Source organism: Oncorhynchus masou, chromosome 9 (genome assembly GCF_036934945.1).
Source record: "Oncorhynchus masou masou isolate Uvic2021 chromosome 9, UVic_Omas_1.1, whole genome shotgun sequence".
In the NCBI taxonomy this organism is placed as follows: Eukaryota; Metazoa; Chordata; class Actinopteri; order Salmoniformes; family Salmonidae; genus Oncorhynchus; species Oncorhynchus masou.
The window spans coordinates 28,095,890-28,116,962 of NC_088220.1; the positions used below are offsets into that span (position 1 = coordinate 28,095,890).

General features: G+C 43.6%; 1 protein-coding gene across 16 annotated transcripts in view; it reads right to left on the bottom strand.

Annotated features, from left to right (window-relative positions):
- LOC135545774 (protocadherin alpha-C2-like) overlaps positions 1-21,073 on the bottom strand; it is a 214,420-nt gene that overhangs the window by 41,055 nt on the left and 152,292 nt on the right. Inside the window, exon 1 of one of the 16 annotated variants that reach the window (XM_064973629.1) lies at positions 2,733-5,833. The exons of the other annotated variants lie outside the window; for them this stretch is intronic. Coding sequence (XP_064829701.1) covers positions 2,733-5,303 — 2,571 coding nt within the window. The 5' untranslated portion in view covers positions 5,304-5,833. Of the gene's footprint in view, positions 1-2,732; positions 5,834-21,073 lie in introns of those variants that run through there. 16 annotated transcript variants of the gene reach the window in all.

Genomic DNA, 21,073 nt, shown 5'->3' on the forward strand with positions numbered 1-21,073 from the left:
CACACACAGAGAGCTGAGGGCATACCCTCCCACACACACACACTGCTCCCACAAAGAAGCTCTGCGCATGGGTGAACACTCACACCTCAAATCTGAACACATGCATAAAGTGCTGGAAAAGGTAGAGAGCATATTGCAGGAAACTGCATGTTTGTACATACTGAGCTCGCGATAGAGCACTGCAAATGCAAGAAACCTATGCTACAACAAGACAATGCAGCATGCGCAGGTAACAGTACCAGACTACTGACAATAATAAACAAAGGATAGGAAGGAGACCTGGGAGTGGCACTGCGATTTTTAGGTTTTTAGTGTTCAAGGTCTCTGACATAAGAGTGATATATATATAAAATATATCTACAGTACAGGTCAGAAGTTTGGACACACCTACTCATTCAAGGGTTTTCTTTCTTTTTACTATTTTCTACATGGAAGAATAATAGTGAAGACATCAAAACTATGAAATAACACATATGGAATCATGTTGTAACCAAAAAAGTATAAAACACATTGAAATAAATGATATATATACTTAATTCTTCAAAATAGCCAACCTTTGCCAAGAGTGTCATCGAGGCATTCTCTCAACCAGCTTCGCCTGGAATGCTTTCCAACAGTCTTGAAGGAGTTCCCACATATGCTGAGCACTTGCTGGCTGCTTTTCCTTCACTCTGCTGTCCAACTCATCCCAAACCATCTCAATTGGGTTGAGGGTGGGTGATTGTGGAAGCCAGATCATCTGATACAGCACTCCATCACTCTCCTTCTTGGTCTAATAGCCCTTACTAGCTTGGAGATGTGTTGGGTCATTGTCCTGTTGAATAACAAAAGATAGTCCCACTAAGCGCAAACCAGATGGGATGGTGTATCACTGCAGAATCCTGTGGTAACCATGCTGGTTAAGTGTGCCTTAAATTCTAAATAAAACACAGACACCAAAGCAATGCCACACCTTTACTCCTCCTCCATGCTTCACGGTGGGAACTACACGTGCAGAGATCATCCATTCACCTACTCTGCATCTCACAAAGACATGTTCATTGGAACCAAAAATCTCAAATTTGGACTCATCAGACCAAAGGACAGATTTCCACCAGTCTAATTTCCATTGCTCGTGTTTCTTGGCCCAAGCAAGTCTCTTATTATTATTTATGAGGCTGGTAACTCTAATGAACTCATCCTCTGCAACAGAGGTAACTCTGGGTCTTCCTTTCCTGTGGCGGTTCTCATGGGAACCAGTTTCATCATAGCGCTTGATGGTTTTTGCAACTGCACTTTCCGCATTGACTGACCTTCATGTCTTAAAGCAATCGTGGACAGTCGTTTTTCTTTGCTTATTTGAGCTGTTTTTGCCATAATATGGACTTGGTATTTTACCAAATAGGGCTATCTTCTGTATACCACCCCTACCTTGTCACAACAAAACTAATTGGCTCAAACACACCAAGAAGGAAATCAATTCCACAAATTAACTTTTTACAAGGCACACTTGTTAATTGAAATGCATTCCAGGTGACCTCATGAAGCTAGTTGAGAGAATGCCAAGAGTGTGCAAAGCTGTCATCAAGCAAAGGTGGCAAATTTCAAGAATCTCAAATATAAAAAAATATATTTGTTGAAAACTATTTTGGTTACTATATTATTTCATGTGTTTTTTCATAGTTTGATGTCTTCACTATTATTCTACAATGTAGACTCTACAAGGTGTCGAAAGCATTCTACAGGGATGCTGGCCCATGTTGACTCCAATGCTTCCCACAGTTGTGTCAAGTTGGCTGGATGTCCTTTGGGCGGTAGACCATTTTTGATACACACAGGAAACTGCTGCACGTGAAATAAACAGCAGTGTTGCAGTTCTTGACACACTCAAACCTGTGCACCTGGCACTTACTGCCTTACCCTGTTAAACGGCACTTAAAAAATGTTGTCTTGGCCATTCACCCTCTGAATGGCACGCATACACAATCCATATCTCAACTGTCTCAAGGCTTAAAAATCCTTCTTTAACCTGTCTCATTAACACTGATTGGAATAGATGTAAGGTGACATCAATAAGGAATCATAGCTTTCCCCTGGATTAACTTGGTCATACTATGACATGGAAAGAGCAGGTGTTCCTAACATTTTGGACACTCAGTGTAAATGATTTATGCAAATTCAGAATCCTCCATATCTGCCACAGTATGTTTGTTTTGTTTTTAAATTGGACTAAAAAAAGAGCACTGCTTGAAGGTAAAAATCCACTCAAAAACGTGTGTTATTTGTTAAACTAGTCCACTGATGATGCAGTCCTATAATGGTTTTGCATGTCAGCAGTCAAGGTGTTAAGGATTTGGGCTTCAAGCAGCAAAGTGTAACTTTCCACACCATCACGATGAAGCAAAATGTTGATGTGGCCGATGACACTTGTCTTCTTCAGCGTCATGTATCTTGAAAACTTGACTGCTGACATGTAAAAGATGTGACTGTATCAATAGTGGACCAATGAAGAGGATTTTCCCTTTAATATTGCATAAACCCAACAACAAAAACGGAAGCCCTCACACATCCCTCACCTTCCTTGGAACTCTAAATGCCAAACACCACTGTTCCACAAAACATTGCCTGTAGGGAAAAACCCAAATACTAAAACACCCCAGAAAACAATCCATGAATAGCTCCTCAGTGTATTGTGGATGGTGTGTTGTTGGGATGGGATGACAGGACACACAGAGAGATACACACACACACACCTGTATGGCGGTTGCATCTGGCATGCTCAGCCTGCGTACAAACATCTGGCTCTGTCCACTCTGGCTGGTGACGTATCCCCCGGAGCTCCAGGTGCCGCTGTGGGGCCGGCCCGTGTTATAGAACATGAAGGTGTCGCTCCCCGACGTGGCCGTCATGCATGTCTTATAGCAGTACGTTTTGGTCATGGAGCCGTTTCCCCGCACCTCAATGTAGTGAGGTTCAACCTTCAGGTCCCTCCGCAGAGCAACGTTGTTGTTGGGTTGACCCTGACCTCCTCCACCTCCCCCACCACCGCCACCTCGACCCAATGACCCGCCACCCCCACCAGCCGAGGTGCCCCCCTCGGGGACACTCTTTTGGGACACACAGCAGGGTGAGCAGGAGCCGGGCTGGGTGCAGTAGGCGTGGCAGCGGACGATGGCCAGCACCACAATGGTGACAAGGAACACAAAGGTGGTGGCGCTCAGGGCCACGATCAAGTAGAGGGTTACGTTGGAGAACAGCAGCGGGCTGTGAGGCCTGATGATGCGTTTGGGGTCAGGGGTCAGCTTGGGTGGCAGCTCCATGACGTGCACATTGATGGTGGCGGTGGAGGAAAGTGGCGGGAGGCCATGGTCACGGACCAGAACGGTCAGCAGGAAAGAGGTGGAGTTGTCCTCGCTGACACGCCGCATGGTGCGGATCTCCCCCGTGTGCTCGTGGACTTTAAACAGGTCCAGCTCGGAGGTGGTCTGCTCCAGGGCGTACACCAGCCAGGCGTTCTGACCAGCATCCCCGTCCCACGCCACCACCTTGGTTACCAGAGCCCCCGCCTCTGCATTCTTCATCAGCGTCTCGGTGGTCCGCGTCCCATTGGCTGGAGGATGGACTACCCTGGGGGAGTGGTCGTTCTGGTCCATAATGTAAACGTAGACTGTTGCTACGCGGCTGAGGGGCGGCACGCCACCATCCTGGGCTTTCACCTGGAAGTGGAACTCTCTGAGCTTCTCGAAGTCGAAGGCTCGCAGGGCATAGGCCTCTCCCGTGTCGGGTTTGATGCTGACGTAGCTCGCCACAGGGATGCCGTGGTTGTTGTCATTGAGGACGGTGTAGGTGATGCGAGCGTTCTCCCCAGCGTCTGCATCCATTGCCTTTACAACGCACATCGATGCACCAGGTGCATTATTCTCCGTCATGTACACTGTGTAGGAAGTCTGTTCGAAGCGGGGAGGGTTGTCATTGACATCGGCCACGTCAACTTTAATGGACATGTGTGAAGACAGGGCTGGGGTTCCCCCATCGATGGCGGTTACTGTGACGTTGTAGGTGGAGATGGTCTCTCGGTCCAGGAATGCAGCGGTGACCAAGGTGTAGTGGTTCCGGAAGGACTTGATCTTAAAGGGGACCCCAGGTTGGATCTCCAGGGTCACCTGTTTGTTCTGGGCGGAGTCCCGGTCGTTAAGACTGATCAGAGCCACCACGGTGTCAGCCCGTGCATCCTCACGGACCGGGCTGGAAAGAGATGACAGCACGATTTCAGGAATGTTGTCGTTCACATCCAAAACCTCCACCACCACTTTACAGTGGACTACCACTGCAGAAGGACCCCTGTCCATAGCTTGTATGTACATCTCATAGGAGTTAGTCTCCTCATAGTCTATGTTTTTCTTCACTCTGATCTCTCCTGTATCTGTGTCCATGGAGAACATTTGTCTCACCCTCTCTGGGGTGTAACTGCTAAAAGAGTAAAACACCTCCCCGTTTGTGCCTTCATCCCGGTCTGTGGCGTTTAACTTTATCACTAGAGCGCCCTTGGGCGAGTTCTCCGAAAGTTTCACTTTGTACACGGAGTTGTCGAACACAGGCACGTTGTCGTTGGAATCCAGGACACGCACGTTGATTTTGGCTGTACCTGTGCGCGCCGGAGTGCCTCCATCAACAGCAGTCAGTATCAACTGATGAGATGGTGTATGCTCACGGTCAAATGGCTTTTTGAGCACGAGCTGGATGTTCTTGCTATTTGTCGCGGGCTTGTTGGAGTCCAGTGCGAGGTGCTCATTGTTGCTGAGCCGATAGAGACGAACTGAGTTGGAGCCTTCGTCTGCATCCTGCGCGCCCTCGATGGGGAACCGGGACCCAGTTATGGCGGACTCTGAGATTTCCAGCTGGTACTCGTCCCGGGGGAACTGTGGCGAGTTGTCATTCGCATCCAGAATCTCCACCTCCACATTATGCACCTCGAGCGGGTTCTCAACCCCCACTTCTAGGTTGAGCAAACAGGTGCCACTGAATTCACACAGCGTCTCCCGGTCGATGCGGTCACTTACCGACAGCTTGCCATTTTTATGATTTATGTTGAAATATCTCCGTGCGCTGTCCGACGTGATTCTGACGCGTCGGGAGGAGAGCTTTTGCAGGTCCAGACCCAAATCGCGAACAATGTCGCCGACCACAGCCCCATTCTCTAGCTCCTCCGGAATGGTGTATCGTATTTGTGCATTTGTAAGGCCACTGAGTACAAAAATTACCAAATAAAAAGTAAAAGGCACATTCTGAGTTATGCTGTAACACCATCGCACCGCCACAGCCATTGCAAGCAGGCAGGATCCGCAGACGGATTAGAGAAAGCTTTCCATGCGTCCCCACGCGCAACATTAAAAACGGGGGGAAGAGTCCTTGAGTTACCCCCTACTATGTGCAGGACGACCAAAACATCCTCTCCGGTACATGTGCTTGTTTTAAATAGCGTTTTTCCGTTACATCCATGTTTTCCTTTGTTCGTTTGGCTACTGCTTTTTTGTCTTCTCTCTCCGCGCGGCTGAATCTTGTTCCCCTCTCACGGGTGCTGACTATCGCTCTCCCTCTCCCTCTCTCTCTCTCCTTCCCCCTCCCTCTCTTCCTATCTGTGCAATGGTGTCTGTGGGAAGCGGGGGAGGGGGAGCAGTGCTCTCTAACGGTACTGGCTGCATTTCACCGATTGAAAACAACGTCAAATGAAAAGAAAAAACACATTAATACCTTGAGAATAGCAATAATAGCAATAATTTTATTGCAATTCATCATTATTTTTAACCGTCGGTCGTTTTTCTATTTTTGAGAGAGCGCGCTCGAGCAGGCTGTGTTTTTTTATCAGAAAGGGTGAGAGAGTGAGGGAGCGAGCGAGTGCCACCGCCCTTTTCATTGTGTGCGGCAGATACATTGCTGATCTGATTTAACTGTACGCCCAGGCGATTACTTCTCTCTTTTCATTGATCCAAACCTGCCATTAAGCCAAAGCTCTGGACCCAAACGAATAAATAAAAATAACAGGAATAACGGACATTTAATCGAAAAGTCTATGGAAATAGATCAATAAATTCAATAACAAATGAAATGTATTTGTGCAGCAATTATCATCATAAAAGTAGTCGTTACATTTGAAGTATAATCACGGCAGTTTATTGAAATATTTGCATTATTGTAGAGAAGAGAGGCTCTGTCCTCAATAGAATCAACAGGGCAGTGCACATCAAGTTAGGCTGAGCATTATAATATGGAGTTAACCAACAGAGACAATAGAACGAGAAAAACAACACAAAGATAAAAAATGAAAGTTGTATGTATCCTTCTCCTCTATTTAGGTACAGCAGCTCTCAAAACAAAGCATTCTCTGTCCAGTGCTCTCTCACTATCACACGAGCCATAGTGCTGAAATATTGCTGCTCGCGCCCTCCTCTCACTTACTGCCCTGTGAGTGACAGCTGGGTTGATCGTATATTATAACTACAGGGGTACTTGACTGCCGCTTCAGTTTCGCATCATATTACTCGCAGTACACAGGACCACCCCCTTTAGGCCTATATGTTATCATATGAAGCATGTTAACTCGGGGTGAGCGGGCGAAACGAACCAGGTCACCAACAAGATGCTCGAGACTTAGCCCCTCGCCATATCTGTCAAAACAAACTAGCATGTCCTCTTCTGTCAGACCCAAATTGCTGGAATAATACAGAGCTCGTGCACGCTGCAGATGTGGAAAGCACAAAGAATTTAGACTCATGTCGATTTGTTGACAAGCAGTTCTCCATTTCCTTTCGAACGTCTCACTTGTCCCAAACATCTAAGCTATAGCCCAATACAATTCAGCAAATACAAATGTCCAACCGGTGTTAAAGACCGATTTAAAAACAACTAGGGCTAACTGTTTGCCAACCCCCAAAAATATGTTGAATCCATGAGTGATGGGACGGCTTTTACAGACACCATAACCCCTGGTAGTTTCAGAGATTGCTTTGGGGGCAGTTCACACCAAGCAATGGTAATGTAATAGTCTGGCAGACATTAATAGACACACTGCCCTGTCTCCTGGCGCCTTGATATACTTTCGTTAATCCATTAAAAAGTGACCTCAGCTTTATAGACGATCGTGACGTGTTTAAATTTCTTGAAAATCCTGCGCCCCCGACCCTTCTGACTTGACAATCACACTGCACACAGACTGTCTGGAAATATTAACCCTCCTGCTGTGTTCCGGTCGAATTGGACCGATTTACAAGTTCTCTCTGAAAAATGTCATTAATTGAATCTGATTGTCATAAGGTTTCATGACTTTGTACATCAGATAGACACTGTGTTTGAACACACACACACACACACACACACACACACACACACACACACACACACACACACACACACACACACACACACACACACACACACACACACACACCTTACCCCCCTTCTTGGCTTCCATGGCAACCCCCACGGGAACCTTTCCCCAATATAATCTTTCCCCCACGGGAACCACACCTGTTGGCATTCTCACAAACAATCGCAACATTGTTTCAATAAAAAATAAAACGCATCTCTGGTGTATAAAGTTTTTTTGAAGCCTTGCTCACAATTCATTCTGAGGCAGCACAATGACCAAACGATATGTGAGGCTCTTGATCATATCTTTGATCATGACACTGGTGAGGAGGAGAGTCCTTGTTCAACTTTGACACAAAGTATTCTGTGATAAATAGCACAATATGTTTCATCTGAGTATTGGTTATAGTCAAAACAAGCCATACATTATGATTTTTTTAAACTCAAAAACGAGTTGTATGAGCTCAGGTCAATGAGGCCAGGCCTAAAGGCCAGAAATAGCAATTACAAGTTCAAAACGTGTAACGTTCACAAGAACTTAAGTTGAAAAAAAGATCTAACACAACATTAGGTGATAATATATGTTTTGTTATGGATTTATAATCAGCTGTAATGGGGCGGTCATTTTGAACCGGGAAAACAGAATTAATTAACATGAAACGAACACAACAAGAGGGTTAAATACATTTCAAGTACAATATAATTGCACAACCAACGTATGTTCATCAAATGTTGTAGTGGTGTTAAGCCTTTGATGGTTTTTAATTTAAATTCGACTCAATATCTCAAACACCTCAAATATCTGCCCATGGAGCCGAGATGTCTCATATGCGCATGTCTGTCCGCAGGTGGTCGGATAGTAGCGTTAAATGCCCAAATCATCCCGCTCAGACTTTCCTCCTAATTAGTACAGTCTGAACCCATGTACCCATATTAAAATCCAATTTAAATCGAATTCAATTCAATTAAGAGGGGGCCTCTAGTCCAAATGCGATCAGTACGACAAAGTGAGAGGGAGCATCTTTCGACACTAATTTCATTTCTACGCCAGCGGCAGCGGTTCATACTGAATTGAATCGCGTCTCTCGTCTCATCTCCGAGCCCTTTACCTCTGGAAAAGCTCAATAGTTAGATAACACTCAGACAGCCAGTTTCCTAGACAATCGGCTTTCACACCATTCAAATTGATTGAGTCGTGCAGTGAGTACAGTGCCATTCAAAGCACCACTAGGAAGGACATTGTGACCTAAAAGGTGATGTCATTGAATGCTGGTCTCATCATATGGATTTATGCAATCCAAAAGGAGACTGTCTGGGATCTTTTAGCATTACCTGGAGCCAAATTAATGTAAAAAAAAGAAGACAAAATTACAATATTGTTTTAGATAGACTGCCTTTGGTCATTCATTTGTGTGTATATTTATATCTGAATAAGTCAAACATTCAGGTTAGTAAGTATAGCCTGAGTGGTATATCTGTATGGTAGACTGAGCATGAAGTTGTTGTGCTGTGTTTATTTGGGATGTGGCCTCAGAGAGCCCCAGTGCCAGCCTGATTCACCCGGCCACCGGGCCACGCTACGCGCCCACACAACCCTTCCCTCTCCCAGTGCGGCTCCAGCTCTCCTCCACCGACCTCTCTGCCTACAGCTGTGAAAGGCGCTGGCAAGCTGCGAGAAAGCCGCTCAGCGGTGAGTCACACCGTTGTTAGGAGTGGATGGATAGATAGCTGACAGACTCTTCTTCACACTCCAAAGCCAGACTGAGGGGGTGGTGAACTGGGGAGCTGGAGAGATACAACTGAAGAGAACAGAGAGGGAACGGAACTTCCGTTAGGTTCGATGGGCCTAGAGGGAACTTTTCCTTTGTGCAGAGATGGACGTTTTGTGATTTTTTTTTTCACACATCAACTGTCCTCCGCTGTCCTGGAGATGAGACCGAGTGGGTCTCGTGTCAGTCCGTTCTCGTGAGTCTCAGGGGCATGCGAGTTGCAGAGCTCCTGACGTTTTGCAGATTCTCCCAGTGGTGATTGCACGATTTGTGTTTAAGGCAATTTGAGACAGTGATAAAAATAGGAGACTATTATCTTGTCAATTTGCACACGCCGTCAGATTTACACCTGTCCTTTTCCAATTCACTCTGTTGTCTCCTCTCTCTCTCTGTGTATTGAGCTGTACACCGGCAGGTAACTGATCTCTCTTTCCCTATACCTGTTAGAGTCCCGCCCATCTGTCCCGCCGTTAATTGCGCGCAACAGAGCTGTGGGTTGTTTTATTTTCACTCAAGGGGCTCGAGATTAAGTTATCTCAATTCCTTCTCCGGAAGACAAACAGACATATGTATCGCCAGAACAAACACGTCCTAATGCTCTTAAATGGATCCCTCTCTCTGTCTCTCTCTATCCCATCTTTCTCTTGTCACCAACTCTTCCCCTTCCCCACTCAATTCAATTCAAGATGCTTTATTGGCATGGGAAAGATATGTTAACATTGTCAAAGCAAGTGAAGTAGATAATATACAAAAGTGAAATAAACAATAAAAATGAACAGTAAACATCACACTCACAGAAACAGTAAACATTCCATTCTCCCCTCACTCTCACCACCCCCTCTCTCCCCCTCCCAACTGCCTCACACTCCCCTCCTCAGAGCATCTATCACCCCTCTCTCCTGTCTCACCTCTTCTTCCCCCTTCCAACCCCTCCCTCTTCTACCCCCATCTCTCTGTGACATCCGCTGCTCCAGCTGGGAGAGCTGTGGCCGAGGGGCACCGGAACGTCTGAAGTGGAAACACAGGAGCTAATGTCTCCGCGGCTGCCTCTGCACTACACTGTCCCGTCTTCTATTAAAAAACACCCCAGAGAGAGAAAGGGAGCAGGAAGAGAGAGGGGGAGGGAGGGACAAGGAACAGGGGAGCAGGAGGATAGAGAAGGGAGAGCGACTAACAGGCGAGCTCGACAGCAGATAAAGGGAGAACCCTATCATCTCTTTTTGGAAATAGAGGAGCATTTTTGAAAAGTGGAATATTAATTACCTTCTCACCATCCATTATGCAAGATGGCGGATATATTAATAAAACACTCTCTATTAATACACAGTAATCGTCCCTGTTTAAAAGCCATCATTTCACTCTCTAAGCTTCTGTTATCTCATGTGGAAGACCGCCGTTTGTGAGTCAGATTTCCCACAAACGACTGGGACCGGGACTGACTGGGTTTGGGGAACAGTCTGAATGAGTGTCTGGGCTGGAGCCTCTCTCTTTCTCTCTCTGAGAGTCTTTCTTTGTTATTGTCAGCTGCTGTCTCGTCTGGTGTGCTTAGGGCAAGGAGAGATGACCTCATACATGTCCCGCCTCACCAGACGGAGTCCGAGCTCTGAGTCGCCTACTGTTCATCATGCAGACACACAGACAACATGGTTATTACACCGTGATTTTTTAAAACTGCAAAGTTAATACTTAGTGTTTAGGCCACCCAGTGAGACACATGACTTTTACATGACTATTGATGCCATATTTTGCTTTTAGAAAATACATTAAAGAATTTAGGAAAATACAAAAAAATATATTTTTCTCTTTCGATCTTTCATTATTTTACACATGGAAATGCCTGCATACTGTTGTGTAGGAAGACAGTAGTCACAGTGTCTGTGTTCCAAGGGGGAAAGGCCAGAGTGATAAAGAATCTGCATCGACAGACCGACAATGACAAAACATACATTTCCTCAGAGAAAATTAGTTAGGTTATAGCAGGAGAGGCTGACAACCATTAAATAAATATAATAAAAGTGCTGATAATCTAGCTACAAAATCACAATTTTATATCAACATTTTATTTTCAGAATATCCACACCATCACGGATAATTAAATAAAATGCTTGCTTTTCAGTGCATAAGCATTCGGCCAAATCACATATTGAAAAAAAGAGTTCCAGAAAAGAAAATGTGCTCAATGATGTAGATGATTCCATTATAACATTTTAAAATATCGATTTTGGCCTGTATTACTAAAGCGCATATAAACTCATTGAATAACACATTCATTTGACAAACATTTAGTCAAAACATAAATCATAAGAAACAAGGTTTTGAAGTGTCTGTCCTAAGTCTCGGAGTCCGTCAGTTGAATGCCATAAAAATGGTCAAAGACACCCTAGTCATAGACTGTTCTCTCAGCTATCGCACGGCAAGCGGTACCGGAGCGCCAAGTCTAGGTCCAAAAGGCTTCTTAACAGCTTCTAACCTCAAGTCATAAGACTCCAAATTCAGACGAGTCTCCTGACACTTGTTAGTAGGTCAATCTGTTCGATGCTACAGACGTTTACGTGAGAAGACCGATTTTGGGGATGTCTCTGTCCCCGCAGATGCGGAAGTGCGACTGGCAGATGTGGTGGATTGAGACTCACCCCTTGCAAAAAAAACATAAATCTATCTTAAACTGAAGGATTTTGATGGGGGATTTTTTTTTGTTATGTAACTGAGATTGACTCACCGGTGTGTCAATCGACGAGGGGATTACTTGATAGGTACAATATATTCCATGTTTTGAGGAACAGGTGGGAGAGAGATGTTTTTCAGGAACTAAACGTATTAGAATCTGGGCCACAGAGAGCGAGAGAAAATCAAAGGTGGGTTCTGTCTCAGTGCCAAGAGCACTGCAGCTTGCAGCCAGGACAGGATGAGAGAGAGAGGGAGACAGTAGTACTGGGACATCTATTGGTGTAAGGGGGTACTGCAGAGACTGTGAACTCCATCTACTGACTGCCATCGCTAAGCTATGTCACTACTGAAACCTGATTGCAAGCTGCTGAGTGTGCTTGTGTGCCTGTGTGTGTGTGTGTGTGTGTGTGTGTGTGTGTGTGTCCCAAGCCGCAGATCGCCTCCTTTCGTCTCCTTCAGTGTCTGACAGTGTGACTGTGAAGGGCAGATTCAGGCCCCCTCCAGAGGAGAGAGATGGAAACAAAATATGCTGATGAGAGAATATGTTTCCCAAGGACACCCTCACTCTGCAAGAGAGTATGTCTCTACCACAAAGCATCAGAAAATCACACAAGCCAGATCTCACAGATTGATCACAACACTCTGAAGTAAAAATGATCAATCCTTAAGCACAAAATCAGACCTAACCACCAGACATCCTACAGTCCTTCAGAAAGTATTCATGCCCCTTGACTTCATCCACATTTTATTCGACATTGTGTTGTGCTACAGCCTGAATTTAAAATAGATTACATTTAGATTTTATGCCACAAATTATTAAATTTTTTAAATCTGAAATGTCACAAGTCATTAAGTATTAAGCCCCTTTGTTATGGCAAGCCAAAATAAGTTCAGGAATAAAAATTCAGTCATGTCAGTATTTAACGTTAGGAGATGACGTAGAAACCAGCTATTATGGGCAACAGTGAGCACTGTGACCTTCAAGTAGACTAGGGCTTTGCGGACAGGGATGGAGGATGGGTGCGATAGGAGTAAGCATCTGCCTCTGTTTTTATATATATATTTTGAAGCCTATCTCAAACCTTAACACTAACCATTCTAATGCCTAACCTTACGATTCCTGAGTTCAAGTCTGAAGACAGATTACCTTTCCACAGGCATCAGAAATCATCATCTCAGTGTCTAAAATCCAAGACTGTGTCAGACAAATTTAAAACACCACCAAAAAGTACAGACACCCACTTTCTCAAAAGGTGATGGAGAGTTGGAGGTAAACTAATGAAGACCAACGGAGACAAAATGTCTTCTCTCTCTCTCAAAGAAACCGAACAATGCAAACCTACAATCCATTCCGGTGTAGACTAAGATTGGATTAAGTGGTCCACTCACCGGATGGTATCCCATGCTACTGTGGGAACCTGTCTAGCAAGATAGTTCTAACTAAGGTTCAGTCACTCTTCATGTAATGGTGCTAGATTTACATCCAGAAGTCATAAATGGAGAAAATATTGCTTTAATAGCCTAGCCAAAGCGACACGAAGGAGTGCTACAGCTAAGAACCATCTCAGCGCACCAGTAATAGACTTAGGCCACAATAATCCTCAAATTCATTATTCATTATCACTGTTGAATCTCTGAAGCTCTGAATTAGACCGGGTAGTAGACTTGTTATCGTCACTGTGAAATATGGATACAAGTATGAGCTCCAGATGTTGTAGGCCAGGAATGTCTTGGTCGCCATATCAAATTCGTATTGTTGTTGCAGCGTTTTAGGATGCTCGCAATACTTAACCTTGGAACGATACAGAGAAGTAACCAATCGCTCCGAATTTTGACGTTTGGGATAACTTTGAAATGTGACTTTTGAGAAACATAGATGAACGTCTAGTTCTGACGTGAGACTGTGAGAGCTGGTTGTAAAAAAATCCTTAACAAGTCACGTAATAAGTTCCATAGACTCACTCTGTGTGCAATAACAGTGATTAACATTAATTGCACTTTGGATGGTGTATCAATACACCCAGTCACAACAAATATACAGGCGTCCTTCCTAACTCAATTGCCGGAGAGGAAGGAAACCACTCATGGATTTCCCCAAGAGATCAATGGTGACTTAAAACAGTTACAGAGTTTAATGGCTGTGAAAGGAAACTGAGGATGGATCAACAATATTGTAGTTACTCCACAATACTAACCAAAATGACAAATTGAAAAGAAGGAAGCGTGTACAGAATACTATTTTTCCAAAACATGCATCTTGTTTGCAATAAGGCACAAAAGCAAAACAGCAAAACATGTGGCAAAGAAATTAACTTAATGACCTGAATACAAAGTGTTTTGTTTGGGGTAATTCCAATAAAACACATCACTGAGTACCACTCTTCATATTTTCAAACATGGTGGTGGCTGCATCACGTTATGGGCATGCTTGTTATCAGCAAGATCTAGGGAGTTTTTTAAAGATGAAAACAAATGGAAAAGAGCTAAGCACAGGTAAAATCCTAAAGGAAAACCTTGTTCAGTCTGCTTCACAAAAGACACTGAGACAAATTCACATTTCAGCAGGACATTTGAGCTGTTCTTGCCAAAGTATGGACTTGGTCTTTTACCAAATAATGCTATCTTCTGTATACCCCGACATCTACCACAACACAAATTGATTGGCTCAATCGCATGAAGAAGGAAAGAAATTCCACAAATGTGCTCAAATAGACAGACCCGTGCTATACAGCAGACCAATCCAAACTCATCTCTCGGCAAATCCAGCCCAATCATTATCTCAGCCAATCATGGCTAGTGATGTAAATCTTGGTGGGGCCAAAAAAAATATCAAAGTGGGATGTATTCGCGCAAAGCCACTACACAACACAACACTAAACAATACATGAATTGCACTATAGCAGTGATGAACGGAGTCCACAAACTGTTAGGGCCTAGATAAAGCTGTCCCAACAGCAGTCCCAACATCTTACTACTGCTAAACCTGGCTATCAGCGGCAGCGAAACGGTTCATTCAGCCTCATTTACTGCCTTCAAAAAAAAAACATAGCTAATATGGCTGACTTGCTTAAAGAAATGTGGTTTCTAATGACAATTGAGATGTATAAACTATGGCATGAGGGGACGACAAGTGGATAAGAGGCCAATTGTAATTTAGATTGAGAAACAGATGACTCACAAGTCCTCAACTGGCAGATTCATTATATAGTACCCACAAAACACAAGTCTCAACGTCAACAATGAAGAGTCGACTCCGAGATGCTGGCCATCTATGCAGAGTTCCTCTGTCCAGTGTCTGTGTTATTTTGCCCATCTTAATCTATATTTTTATTGGCCAGTCTGAGATATGGCATTTTCTTTGCAACTCTGCCTAGAAGGCCAGCATCCTGGAGTCGCCTCTTCACTGTTGACATTGAGACGGGTGTTTTGCGGGTACTATTTAATGAAGCTGCCAGATGAGGACTTGCGAGGCGTCTATTTCTCAAACTAGACACTCTAATGTACTTGTCCTCTTGCTCAGTTGTGCACCGGGGCCTCCCACTCCTCTTCCTATTTTGGTTAGAGCCAGTTTGCGCTGTTCTGTGGAGGGACTGTTACATAGCATTGTACGAGATCTTCAGTTTCTTGGCAATTTCTCGCATGGAATAGCCTTAATTTCTCAGAACAATAATAGACTGATGAGTTTCAAAAGAAAGTTCTTTGTTTCTGGCCATTTTGAGCCTGTAATCGAACCCACAAATGCTGATGATCCAGATACTCAACTAGTCTAAAGAAAGACAGTTTTATTGCTTCTTTAAGCAGAACAACTGTTTTCAGCTGTGCTAACATAATTGCAAAAGGGTTTTCTAATGATCAAATAGCCTTTTAAAATGATAAACTTGGATTAGCTATCACAACGTGACATTGGAACACAGGAGTGATGTCTGTACGCCTATGTAGATATTACATAAAAAATCTACCATTCCCAGCTACAATAGTCATTTACAACATTAACAATGTCTACACTGTATTTATGATCAATTTACCGTTATTTTAATGAACAGAAAATGTGCTTTTTTTTCAAAAACAAGGACATTTCTAAGTCACCCCAAACATTTGAACGGAAGTGTATATTTTCTTTACATTGTTTGCAAACTGATATGTGACAAGAATTAATGCCAAAATAATATACAATACCGGTCAAAAGTTTTAGAACACCTACTCATTCAAGGGTTTTTCTTTATTTGTACTATTTTTTACATGGTAGAAAAGTAGTGAAGACATCGAAACTATGAAATAACACATATTGAATCACATAGTAACCAAAAAAAGTTTTAAACAAATCAAAATATATTTTACATTTTAGATTCTTCAAATAGCCACACTTACCTTGATGACAGCTTTGCACACTATTGGCATTCTCTCAACTGGCTTAATGAGGTAGTCACCTGGAATACATTTAATTTAACAGGTGTGCCTTCTTAAAAGTTAATTTGTGGTATTTCTTTCCTTCTTAATGTGTTTGAGCCAATCATTTGTGTTGTGACAAGGAAGGGTTGGTATAGAGAAGATAGCCCTATTTGGTCAAAGTTTATTTAACTTGGCAAGTCAGTTAAGAACAAATTCTTATTTTCAATGACGGCCGAGGAACAGTGGGATAACTGCCTGTTCAGGGGCAAAACAACGGATTTGTGTCTTTGTCAGGTCGGGGATTTGAACTTGCAACCTTCCGGTTACTAGTCCAACACTCTAACCATTAGGTTACCCTGCCACCCCAAATTATGGCAAAACAGCTCAAATAAGCAAAGAGAAACAACAGTTAATCATTACTTTAAGACACGAAGGTCAGCCAATCCGGAAACTTTCAAGAACTTTGAAAGTTTCTTCAAGTGCAGTTGCAAAAACCATCAAGCGCTATGATGAAACTGGCTCTCATGAGGAACACCACAGGAATGGAAGCCCCAGAGTTACCTCTGCTGCAGAGGAAAAGTTCATTAGAGTTATCAGCCTCAGAAATTGCAGCCCAAATAAATGTAACAGACACATCTCAACATCAACAACTGTTCAGAGGAGACTATGTGAATCAGGCCATCATGGTCAAATTGCTGCAAAGAAACCACTACTAAAGGACACCAATAAGAAGAGACTTGCTTGGACTAAGACTGGTGGAAATGTGTCCTTTGGTCTGGAGTCCAAAAATTGAGATTTTTGGATCCAACTGCTGTGTCTTTGTGAGATGCAGTGTGGGTGAACGGATGATCTCCACATGTGTATTTCCCACCGTAAAGCATGGAGGAGGAGGTGTTATGGTGTGGGGGTGCTTTCTTGGTAACACTGTTTGTGATTTATTTCGAATTTAAGGCATACTTAACCAGCATGGCTACCACAGAATTCTGCAGCAATACATCTGGTTTGGGCTTAGTGGAACTATCATTTGATTTTCAACAGGACAATGACCCAAAACACCACCAGGCTGTGTAAAGGCTAATTGACCAAGAAGGAGAGGGATGGAGTGCTGCATCAGATGACCTGGCCTCCACAATCCCTCAAACTCAACCAAATTGAGATGGTTTGGGATGAGTTGGACCGCAGAGTGAAGGAAAAGCAGCCAACAAGTGCTCAGCATGTGTGGGAACTCCTTCAAGAATGTTAGAAAAGCATTCCTCATGAAGCTGGTAGAGAGAAGGCCAAGAGTGTACAATGCTGCCAGCAACGCAAAGGGTGGTTACTTTGAAGAATCTAAAATCTAAAATATATTTAGATTTGTTTAACACTATTTTGGTTTCAACATGATTCCACATGGGTTATTTCATTATTCTACATTGTAGAAAACAATAAAAAAAAATAAAGAAAAACCCTTGAATGAGTTGGTGTGTCCAAATTTTGACTGGTACTGTATATTTAAAGTGCATTCGGAAAGTGTTCAGACCCCTTGAATCTTTCTCCATTTTGTTACGTTGCAGCCTTATTCTATAAGTGATTAAATCATTTTTCCCCTCATCAATCTACACACAATACCCCATAATGACTAATCAAAACAGGTTTTCAGAAATGTTTGCAAATGTAAAAAAAAAAAATAATTATAATTATATGTAAAATGTATTCAGACCATTTACGCAGTACTTTGTTGAAGAACCTTTGACAGTGATTACAGCTTCGGGTCTTCTTGGGTATGATGCTTCAAGCTTGGAACACCTGTATTTGAGGAGTTTCTTCCATTCCTCTCTGCAGATCCTTTCAAGCTCTGTCAGGTTGGATGTGGAGCGTTGCTGCACAGCTATTTTAAGGACATTCAGAGACTTGTCCCGAAGCCATTCCTGCATTGTCTTGGCTGTGTGCTTAGGGCCATTGTCCTGTTGGAAGGTGAACCATCGCCCCAGTCTGATGTCCTGAGTGCTCTGGAACAGGTTTTCGTCAAGGATCTCTCTGTGCTTTGTTCCGTTCATCTTTCCCTTGATTCTGACTAGACTCCTAGTCCTTGCCCCCCATTTCAACAGAGAAAATCTGGATCTCTGTCAGAGTGCCCATTGGGTTCTTGGTCACCTCCCTGACCAAGGCCCTTCTCCCTCAATTGCTCAGTTTGGCCGGGCGGACAGCTCTAGGAAGAGTCTTGGTGGTTCCAAACTTCTTCCATTTAAGAATGATGAAGGCCACTGTGTTCTTGGGGACCTTCAATAATGCAGACATTTTTTTGTACCCTTCCACAGATCTGTGCCTTGATGGTCTGGGGTTATAAATTATTTGCCCGTTTTCCAGTTTTTGCCGTAGTGCTCCAGTGCTGCCCGCGCTGAGTAATGGAAACAGGTTGAACAGGCTGTGGCTCGGGTGGGGGGTCCCTGATGATCTTCTTGGCCTTCCTGTGACACCTGGTGTTGTAGGTGTCCTGGAGGGCAGGCAGTGTGCATCCAATTGTGCATTTGGCTGCACGTATCGCCCTCTGAAACTCCTTTCTGTATGCGGTGGTAGAGTTGCCGTAACAGGTTATGATGCAGCCCAATCTATGATCAGGGGCAACCCTGTTTGGGGTAAGGGGGTTCAGAGGTGGTAAAAGACAAAGTAAAAAATAAAATAAAAAAAAGGCAGAGTGAATGAAAAGGAGTCAACAAGTGCTCAACATATATGGGAACTCCTTCCAGAATGCTGGAAAAGCATTCAAGGTGAAGCTGGTTGAGAGAATGCCAAGAGTGTGCAAAGCTATCATCAAGGCAAAGGCTGGCTATTTGAATAACCTTTTTTTGGTTACTACATGATTCCATATGTGTTATTTCATAGTTTTGATGTCTTCACTATTATTCTACAATGTAGAAAAACGTAAAAAATAAAGAAAAACCTCTGAAAGTGTTCTGAAACGTTTGACCAGTAGTATACAGTGGGGAGAACAAGTATTTGATACACTGCCGATTTTGCAAGTTTTCCTACTTACAGAGCATGTAGAGGTCTGTCATTTTTATCATAGGTACACTTCAACTGTGAGAGACGGAATCTAAAACAAAAATCCAGAAAATCACATTGTATTATTTTTAAGTAATTAATTTGCAATTTATTGCATTACATAAGTATTTGATACATCAGAAAAGCAGAACTTAATATTTGGTACAGAAACCTTTGTTTGCAATTACAGAGATCATACGTTTCCTGTAGTTCTTGACCAGGTTTGCACACACTGCAGCAGGGATTTTGGCCCACTCCTCCATACAGACCTTCTCCAGATCCTTCAGGTTTCGGGGCTGTTGCTGGGCCATACGGACTTTCAGCTCCCTCCAAAGATTTTCTATTGGGTTCAGGTCTGGAGACTGACTAGGCACTCCAGGACCTTGAGATACTTCTTACGGAGCCACTCCTTAGTTGCCCTGGCTGTGTGTTTCGAGTCGTTGTCATGCTGGAAGACCCAGCCACGACCCATCTTCAATGCTCTTACTGAGGGAAGGAGGTTGTTTGCCAAGATCTCGCGATACATGGCCCCATCCATCCTCCCCTCAATACGGTGCAGTCGTCCTGTCCCCTTTGCAGAAAAGCATCCCCAAAGAATGACGTTTCCACCTCCATGCTTCACAGTTGGGATGGTGTTCTTGGGGTTGTACTCATCCTTCTTCTTCTTCCAAACACGGCGAGTGGAGTTTAGACCAAAAAGCACTATTTTTGTCTCATCAGACCACATGACCTTCTCCCATTCTTCCTCTGGATCATCCAGATGGTCATTGGCAAACTTCAGACGGGCCTGGACATGCGCTGGCTTGAGCAGGGGGACCTTGCGTGCGCTGCAGGATTTTAATCCATGACGGCGTATGTGTTACTAATGGTTTTCTTTGAGACAGTGGTGCCAGCTCTGTTCAGGTCTTTGACCACGTCCTGCCGTGTAGTTCTGGGCTGATCCCTCACCTTTCTCATGATCATTGATGCCCCACGAGGTGAGATCTTGCATGGAGCCCCAGACCGAGGGTGATTGACCGTCATCTTGAACTTCTTCCATTTTCTAATAATTGCGCCAACAGTTGTTGCCTTCTCACCAAGCTGCTTGCCTATTGTCCTGTAGCCCATCCCAGCCTTGTGCAGGTCTACAATTTTATCCCTGATGTCCTTACACAGCTCTCTGTCTTGGCCATTGTGGAGAGGTTGGAGTCTGTTTGATTGAGTGTTTGGACAGGTGTCTTTTATACAGGTAACGAGTTCAAACAGGTGCAGTTAATACAGGTAATGAGTGGAGAACAGGAGGGCTTCTTAAAGCAAAACTAAGGTCTGTGAGATTCGGAATTCTTACTGGTTGGTAGGTGATCAAATACTTATGGCATGCAATAAAATGCAAATGAATTACTTAAAAATCATACAATGTGATTTTCTGTATTTTTGCTTTAGATTCCATCTCTCACAGTTGAAGTGTAGCTATGATAAAAATTGCAGACCTCTACATGCTTTGTAAGTAGGAAAACCTGCTAAATCGGCAGTGTATCAAATACTTGTTCTCCCCACTGTGTATATATTTTTTATTTTTTTGCAAAAAATGTGGGGCTCGAAGCCCCACCTGCCCTGAATGATGGGTCACCTCTGATTCCAGGTGACTACCTCATGAAGCTGGTTGAGAGAAAGTTGTCATCAAAGCACAGGGTGGCTACTTTGAGGAATCTCAAATATAAATATATATTTGATTTGATTTGTTTTCTACATGATTCCATATGTGTTATTTCATAGTTTTGATGTATTCACTATTATTCAACAATGTAGAAAATGGTAAAAATAAAGAAAAACCCTGGAATGAGTAGGTGTGTCCAAACTTTTGACTGGTAATGTATGTAAACTTCTGTATTTCATTTCAATAA